We start from the raw sequence: 8,662 nt of genomic DNA, 5'->3' as shown, positions 1-8,662 counted from the left end.
GAAGACAGCTTCAAGGCGAAGAATCAAAGACGCAGTACAGCGTATCAGCGGTGGGCACCATTAATCTCCCTCCCAAGGAAGAAGAAGATGATGATGATGTCGATGGAGCCTCCACTAGCATTTAATATCGAGTTGTTTGACTCATTCCGACCTCGAAACACTTGCTTTTCCTCGTTGGTTAACAAGTTTATTCTCTAATCATGCCTCTACTTATTGGTTGATGGAGTGTGTCAAAGTCAACCTGCATCAATCACCACTTACCTAAAAACATAGACCGACAATCTTATCACACTAAACACACAAATTAATCATTACAGTCTCCATTAAAGAGCCAACTACCCTCGAGTGATAAATTAGCCGCTAATTGTTCATATCGTACGAAGATTTTTTTTATAATAAATTAATATATCATATCGTATTTCTTTTGATTCAACGAGCGAATTGTTCATGATCCGTATATATGTCTCGTACGTACGTAACGTAGACAATGAAATTATTTTATGAATAATAAAAAAATGAAAAAAAATATTACGATATTTTAGTCCCTTTGTATATGCCCTAAGTTAGTTAGATTTATCATAGTGTGTAACGTATGAAATCTCTTTTTTGAGTAGATGGAGAGATGCTTAATTCCCAAACAAAACAGCTGCTTGTCCTCTTGACTTCCTCCTCTACTTTCTTGGGAACATGATGGATGTTATTGGATGAAGGAGAAGACTCGATCAAGCTGTGTGATGGTTGAATTACCTAACAACAACCACCACTCAAAATATGAACACAAGATAGGTGGAGAATTAAGATATTTTTGTGGGTGACACGTCCATTAATCTCCAACCCACTTCCGTAGCTACTGGTGATTGTTCTTGAATGGTAGGCATGAAAGGCATATCTTTCATGAGGTAAGGGTTTTGATGTGATGAGTTGATTGGTGGCAATGCACAAAGTCGAAAGTGAGTAGAGAAGCCAATAGAGAAGTGAGAGACAGTGGCTGAATACATGAGAGACAGAGAGAGAGAGAGAGAGAGAGGTGGGTGCAAAACTTGAATGCATGATCGGCATTCGTGATTCCTACTCTCCGATTCGCCAACCTATGTCAGCGTGTGTGTCATCTCCCCTGCAGACTTCTCTCGATAACACCCCCCTGCCATCCATCATCGCAACACATCATGCATTCGCTCCTGTGCTCCCATCCTGCTGTCTCGCGGAAGGAAACCCTTATGGACACGAGCGATAGAGACGATGTGCGAGTCGCTGGCCTTTCTCTTCGGTTGAATTATGATGGCAGAGGTGATCTTTCGGGAGGTGATCATCATCCCCGGCCAAGCGCCGGATTCAAGCTGGAGAGATCTTCTTCGACTGCCACGTCCGTCGAGCCCTATCTCACTCTTGGCCTCCCTGGTGATGGGTGGGGATCAGCGAAAGCTCAGGCCGAGGAAGACAAGGCTTGCTCCGCGAGTAGGGTGGTCGGCCGGCCATCGTCTCCTCATAGCATGGTGTCTTCCTTCTCCGGTGGTCATCTCTCTAGGATTAAGAGGGAGAGAGATGCGATGGTCAGTGATGAGGAGGAAGACGGCGGTGCAGCCAGGAAGAAGCTCAGGCTCACCAAGGAGCAGTCTGCCCTCTTGGAAGACAGGTTCAGAGAGCATAGCAGTCTCGATCCGGTTTGTGTTACCCCAAGAAATCTGATCCATGGATCAAAATAGATTCTTCGATCGTGATTCTGATCCAGTTTCTGTGTGATTTCTTTGCGATGATCAGAAGCAAAAGCAAGCTCTGGCCGGGCAACTGAACCTTCGTCCTCGGCAAGTAGAAGTATGGTTCCAGAACAGGAGAGCGAGGTCAGTGCCTCACCGTCGTCATGCAGCATCATGCAAACCCTATACGCACCAACATGACCGCATCTTTGCTGCAGGACTAAGCTGAAGAAAACCGAGGTCGAGTACGAGCGCCTCAGGAAGTGCTGCGAGACGCTGAGAGACGAGAACAGGCGACTACAGAAGGAGTTGCAGGAGCTGAAGTCGTTCAAGCTTCTGAGGCCACGATACATGCAGCTCCCAGCGACGGCGGTCGCCGGCTTCACGATGTGTCCGTCCTGCAGCACCGTGGCCGCGGCCAGCGACAGCGACGAGAGTGGATCTCTTGTGGTGGCACCCAAGCCTCGCTTGTTCAACCCCTTCGCCCACTCGGCATCACTCTGAGCCGAGATATTGTCTTCACCCACAGGCATAACCCTTCCCTCCTTCCTCGAAGAAACCAAAACAGGCCACGACTCGCTAGATTTCTCATGTTAGCTTTTACACAGATTACAGTGTTGTGATTAGTTCATGTACACAGATATTGATGATGAAGATTGCCCCAAGTTTATCTACATGTGTTGAGATCGAAACAATCATCGTTAGATGATTCCGTTTCTCCCCAAGTTCATCTACCTTTATCTTGAAACATTCAGATCATACGGGACTGAATCCTATAGCTTTTCATCGGTTGTTCTGAAAGAAAACCATTCATTCCTTTGAGGAGAGTGACAGAGCAGGAAAGAGAGGAAGAAGAAGAACATCCACATCTGAGCTCTACGATTATACATATATACTGTGCTCCACCATCAGATATATACATATAGATGTCGAGAGGAAGAAGAAGAGGCAGAACAGATGTTGAGAGATTGAAGCAGTGAGTTCACATAGTTTGACTTGGACAATCTTTTCAGCATCAAAATCGTGATGTCTCATAAATGCATGAGTGGCGCAACCTTTACTAAATGCTTGCTGAATCTACCTTGAGGAGTACACCGACGGCATGAATCCATGAAGTGGTTGGCCGCCCGTAAGTTAATGACTTTGTCTGTTCTAACCATCCCGAGGTAGACGATTCCATCCGCATTGGATTCCTTTTCTCTCTGATTTCTGTTCTGTTCTGTTCTTTCCTTCATGCATCCTTGTGTTTGGTCTGCTTGCAAGTCCGTACACTAATAGTTTAAGCTCCTCACTTTTCTCCGGTCATTCCATCTTCTCAACCAGATGGTATCCATCGACCTGATGATGTAGAAACATGACACGCAGCTCGGCAGGAGCTCATCATCCGAAGAAGAAGACCAAACGAGAGACAGACTACTTTTCTCGAGGCTAAAAGGGTAGCCGACAACACGTGTGTGCAATCCTCGTTTCTTAGGAATGGGAGGTGGCCGTGGCTTCACCGGAGGCAGAGAAAGTCCTCCAATAATTAAGAGAAAGAAAGGAAAAGGAAGAGAGGAAAACGTATGGGACAAGAAAGGAATGACAATGATTAATGTGAAATGGAAACAGAATGAGCACAAGAAGGCCATTTGGAGGGGATTGGCGATGAGTCCAACAAGAGAGAGAGAGAGAGAGAGAGAGTGAGTCCAACTTTCATACAGAATCTTAGGCAATCAACTCCTTTATCTGTCTCCTTTCACCAACATGATGTTGGATTCTCCCTGGACTTTTTTTTCCTCCTTGGTATAAATATCTCATATGATTGAGAGAGGTATAGGTCAATAATTCTCAGGGTTTTGGGGTACCCATACACCTTATGTTAGATTTTATGTGATGAAAAAAAAAAGAATTTATCGCATCGATCTATCTCGATGCCTCTTAGCGAAAAAGAGGGATAAAATAAAATAATTTATCGGTCACATTATCGAAGAAAGATTTGTGATAGATACATCTCGGAATGATTATGTTGGAAAGTAAAATTTAATGTTGAAGGATAATGAACCTAATTCTTCTGTGAAAACTTTTGTGGCTTTCCAAAGGGTATAGTATGAACAATGTAGCTTTTGTGAACATCACATGAGAACGATTTGCATATGTTGGATGAGAAAAAGGAGATGGCAATCACATATCCCTTGCCAATCAAGCATAATTGTGTACTGGAGGAAGTTTCTTTGAAGCTTCTCTACATCAAAAAGCAGGGCCTGGAACTTATCCTACCTTTGATTGCATCATCCACCATCCCATGCACTTTGTGTGCCATCTTCAGGTTTCTTTCACATAGCATGTTGTGTCTTTGGAATAATTATCCATGCACCTGTCTGCCCTTGCAATGTCTCCCTCTCTGTCATCCATGATTTCTCCCTGCCAAAGAATCCCAGGTCACATCTCCCTCTTCTTGACTCAGGGAAGCACTTGTCACAACATTGTGTCTACCCAAACACAGCAGCAGAGCTGTCTGATGCCCATTGTTCATCCACAAAAACAGGACATGATATGGCACACTCTGTCTGAGCAATGTGATGGATGCTCAATTCCTGTAGCTGAGCACCCCAGAAAGAAAGGAATCAGATAAATATGACAGCAAAATAATCCAAAGAAAAGATGGAAGAAACAGAACAGAAAAAGAAAAAGGAATATAAACTGCAGGGCCACAATCCAGAGATGAACAAAAGGATGGTGGACGAATGTTATTGGCTAACAAGATTTGCTTTTATTTCTGCTTGAGGAAAACCAAGACAAATTAGCTATCCTTGTCTGCTGACCAGAGATAATGATTCTTCTGCACCTGATTCAGGCCTTCCACCAGATATTGAAGTGACCATAATTACCATCTGAGATGTCTTTTTCTGTTTTTGTTGCTGTGCAAGCTTGCAGCAATGTGTTGTTATATCATCAAAGGAATATAACACAAACTTGCATGAAGAACACATGATGTATGCTTTGACAAAGATTACATTGCTAACTTGAGGTTTCAGTTGAGGCTGATAACAACAGGATTGATCATTGCTAGCTGACAAGGGCTGAGGCTCAGCTTCCATGTTCACTGAACACCCACAATCTTATTCCTAAAATGTGATGCAGACAATAAATGTGAGGAAATGCAAGAAAGATGATTTTGTGTTAATAATCTAGAAATACAGTGATGATAGAATGACTTGTTCCAAGTACTGTAGCTATTTTCTTTGGAAGAAGCCATCTCAAGCTCACAAATCTTCTCATCACAGCATCTGAGGTTGATCCAAGCACCAAGTGAATCTTGGGGTGGAGCCACAATCTTCTGTATAGGGCATGTCTTGCTATTGTTATTGTAGAAATTAGGTAATCATTTTCAATAAAAATAATTGGACAAATTATCCCAAAAAATAAAAAATCCCTCTTTTCTCTTTTTTTTTTCCTCCCATAAAGTGTTTCCTGTTTCGAAAGAGTACTAATTCAATAATTTTTTTAATATTATTATAAAATTAAGTATGAGCTTGAAAATTCATATTCAATTAACATAATTAAAGAAATTAGTATATGCTAGTTGATTAAATATAGGGGAGGAGGATTTACCCAAAAGAAGACAAAAATATAAACAAACTCACCCCATGGAGTAGTAGGCCCAAAGCTCAACCCAAATGGATGGATAGATCCACCTCCAGCCCAGACAAGAGGTATCTGCAAGAAGACAATGCCAAGAAAACTTAAATATAACAAAATATTCTGTCTAATGGTCAACATCTGCTCACATTTCTGTTGACAGTCAAGGAGACTCCATTCACCTGCCCTTCAATTCATGGTGTTTATGGGCTCAAGGGACAAATCTGCATCCAGAAGAAAGAAAATACCTGTAGGAAGGAGAAGACATGGTTTGTTCATTTTCTGGTGTACTGTTGGATTCAAACACAGCAGTTTATCTGTCTGTTTTCTGTGATTTTGTCAATTGAAAGTTCAATAAATCTGAAGGAAAAAAAGGTCTTATCTTGAATGCTTTGAGCTGCTGAAAAATTATCTGGACTTGTGAATGCAGAAACTGAATGATAACATTACCAGTTGTCCTTTCTGAAGCTTCAAGTATGAGAAGCATTCCTTGCATCGATGTGTCAACACTGCCAAAGATCACTGCTTGACAGTCCCTTCCACCACAGAAATGAAAGGTCATCATCATAACTGTTCAGTGATTGAAGCCTCTATGTATCTGTTTTCTCATTTCTCTGGCATAACTCACAACAAAGTGCTCTGTTGAAATCAAGTTGCCTCTTTGGATTTTGCAGTAGCCACCTGAAAAATGCACTTGGTGGCTCATTTGTTTGATTGCAGTTGATTGTTCACTGACCTTGTGGTGAAGAACAAGTTGTCACCTCAATCAGGTTCATACAAACAAGCTGAATGATCATAGTGTCAGAAATTGACATGTGAGGCAGGTATGATGAATGCTCATCAGTGTGATGAATGATCACAGTATTTTTTTGATGGATTTGCATGATGTGAAGCAGCACAAGATGCTTTAAATCCAGTTCAGCAAAGTTGTAGTATTGGAGAAATATTATGGTTGAGGTTTAGGCATTTAAGAGCTTTGACAACATTTAGACATTCAACTTGGAGTTTCTGCTGGAGGATCCACTGTAACAGAGTGCTCAATATCCTATCACATCAACACAGGATGGATGTGGTGAAATGGAAGGAATTATGGCCACAGGCTCTCTTCAGGAGTCAGAAGGTCCAATGATGTCCTGTTGAAGTACAGAAGAAAAGGCAAATCATGGACCATCTCACATGATGGATGGTCTTCAACATTCATAATGCCATATCATGGAGATGTGGGGCATTGCTGCTGCATCTTTCTGATATAAGTGGGGAATATATACAGATGTGGTGTGTAAGATTGCAAGAAGATGCTGTCAAGTGATTGGCTGAGATTACTCTTGTGCAACCATCAGTAATCAATCCATGGTGAATGGCTGGATGCATCCCCATCTTTTTCTCTCTGTTAAAATGCTAACCAAACCAATGTTTGAAGTGTTCATTCAGATGGGTTACCTCTGAATTTGGAATGGGTCACATCAGATTGGCTTCATGTTAATATGTGCATCAATGCTGGAGTTGGCTTACATGCTAAATGGGGATTAGCTGATGCTGTAAGATAGTCTGCTTGTTTGCTTCTATCTATCTATCTATCTATCTAGCAAAACAACTAATGATAAGCATCAGATTCAGGAAGAAATATAAGACCTAATATGTTTATAGATCTGCCAGCCCTAAACTTGTCTCGAGTGCAGTAGCCTGAAGCTATGTTGTTGGTGAATCAACATCAGTTGTCACTGGCACCGCCATTGGTGTTTCTGGCCATTAACAAATACCTATACCCAAGTGGATTTATGGAGAGTGATGACTCTGCCTTACTGACTATTTTGTCTTAGTAGTGTAGGAGATTAGACAGAGATCTAAGCTGTGCACACATGTCTACGTTCAGGTCTGCAGCAGATCACTGTGAATGGCAGCTCATGATGGAGATTCGGGAACATGTGGGCCTGTGGTTTGCCCTCCGTACCATGCAGCTACGGGGAGCCCTCCACGTTCCCGATCCAGTCCTGTGCCTCTCTCTCTCTCTCTCTCTCTCTCTCTCTCTCTCGATCTATCTTTCCCTCCCCCACAACCATTTATTGAATTGGATGACTATGATCATGAATGCAACAGGAAGGGACTGGCATTTGATGTAATCGTTAGGTTTGGATAGGTCTGCAGGTCTTTGATAGCGTGGGTGAGACTTCACACTACTTGCCGAAGGGTCAGAGGGAAGAGGGCATGGATTCCAAGCAAAGCTGGTCGGAAGGAGGCCCATGTCATGAACACAAGCGCGCAAGCAAAGCATGTTTCCTGCACACGAAATAATGATGAAGGTGGGAGACCAAACCTCGCCCGGCAGCATGGTGCAGGTGGTGGCATGCACGGAAGATGAAGCTTGCTTTGGGTTTGTGCATGTTGGGAACCTGACTCCATCTTTTCCTGCGCCTTTGGTCAGAACATGGTGCCCCCCTCCCAATCCCCCCCCACCTTTTGCTTTGGCCATATCATACCAGCCAACGTGAAGGGAAGGGCAAGCACACATGAGAAAAGGGGGAAGAAAGGATAAGCAAACAATGGAGGGAAGAAAGGTGAGTGGGATTCTCCTCACCAACTGTGGAGCAGAACAAAGGAGACCAGAAAAGGCTTCGGGGGATGATGGTAGGGCAGAGGGGCACGTATGTTTAGGGCAGACTCAGCTTTGGGTTAGATGGATAGGGAAAGGGAAAAAAGGAGAAGAAGAAGAAGAAGAAGGGTGTGCCCACAAGTCAAGGTGCTTCAAATTACTCCTGTAAGGAGGAGGAGGAGGAGCACAAGCACACATGTCCTCTTCTTCTCCTCCTCCTTTTCTCAAGGTTCTCTAGGTGGTCACAGTTTCATCCAAAGGGCGACGTGAAATCTCATCTTAATTGGGTTGATGGACGCAATAATGCAGCCATGGAATCACAACCATGCAATGCATATCTATCAACCTATCTCTCTGCACTTTTATCTGCTCCACCCCCCTCCCCCTACCCTTTTCCATGTGGTGGCTTGGAAGAATGCAAAGCGATTCTAGGATAAAGTGAGGGGCACTGTTGCACCACAGTGGCGATGGCTCGCGTGATGGTACGGCCAGGCTCGAAATGCTTAATGCCTTTAATTGCTTTGAATCATGAGGGCAGCGAGGGGTGGTGATATGGGGACGGACACCTCTGTCATCCTTGGATCTCATTGTATGGTAACCAAGAAGAAGAAGAAGAAGAAGAAGAAGTGGGTGTGGGTGAATTGCTTAGTGTTGAAGTCTCGGATAAATCTGCTCAGGTTGTCCTCTGTTCCTTGCCCAAGGACCACACACGACTGGGACTTGTGAAGCTGGTCATGTAATTAGGAGCTGTACTGCGTAG

At 43.4% G+C, this 8,662-nt stretch overlaps 1 protein-coding gene and 1 long non-coding RNA gene across 4 annotated transcripts; one reads left to right on the top strand and one right to left on the bottom strand.

Moving 5' to 3' along the window:
- Positions 1-926: 926 nt before the first annotated feature.
- On the top strand, positions 927-2,368 carry LOC135615700 (homeobox-leucine zipper protein HAT22-like). The gene is made up of 3 exons (XM_065114549.1): positions 927-1,661; positions 1,759-1,838; positions 1,913-2,368. Exons 1-3 carry the CDS (start codon positions 1,167-1,169, stop codon positions 2,196-2,198), a joined length of 861 nt encoding a protein of 286 aa, XP_064970621.1. The 5' UTR covers positions 927-1,166; the 3' UTR covers positions 2,199-2,368.
- A 1,265-nt stretch (positions 2,369-3,633) lies between these two features.
- Positions 3,634-8,343, bottom strand: LOC135615699 (uncharacterized). 3 transcript variants are annotated; one of them, XR_010488118.1, is made up of 6 exons: positions 7,627-8,339; positions 5,763-5,993; positions 5,495-5,560; positions 5,318-5,390; positions 4,496-5,010; positions 3,634-4,273 (listed from the first exon to the last, which is right to left on the bottom strand). It is a non-coding gene; the product is annotated as an uncharacterized LOC135615699 (long non-coding RNA). The 3 variants fall into 3 exon arrangements; XR_010488117.1 differs by having other exon boundaries at positions 3,634-5,010; positions 5,462-5,560; positions 7,627-8,343; XR_010488116.1 differs by having other exon boundaries at positions 3,634-5,010; positions 7,627-8,340.
- Between the last annotated feature and the right edge of the window lie 319 nt (positions 8,344-8,662).

This window comes from Musa acuminata, chromosome BXJ2-6, assembly GCF_036884655.1.
Source record: "Musa acuminata AAA Group cultivar baxijiao chromosome BXJ2-6, Cavendish_Baxijiao_AAA, whole genome shotgun sequence".
In the NCBI taxonomy this organism is placed as follows: Eukaryota; Viridiplantae; Streptophyta; class Magnoliopsida; order Zingiberales; family Musaceae; genus Musa; species Musa acuminata.
This window is presented reverse-complemented; position numbering and strand designations above follow the sequence as displayed.

What these genes read in the sequence shown, in the direction of transcription:
- LOC135615700 (XM_065114549.1), top strand. Translation starts at nt 1,167, where the DNA reads ATGCATTCGCTCCTGTGCTCCCATCCTGCTGTCTCGCGGAAGGAAACC. An exon ending in AGCATAGCAGTCTCGATCCG is followed by an intron (nt 1,662 to 1,758) that starts GTTTGTGTTACC and finishes TGCGATGATCAG; the next exon opens with AAGCAAAAGCAAGCTCTGGC. An exon ending in TTCCAGAACAGGAGAGCGAG is followed by an intron (nt 1,839 to 1,912) that starts GTCAGTGCCTCA and finishes TCTTTGCTGCAG; the next exon opens with GACTAAGCTGAAGAAAACCG.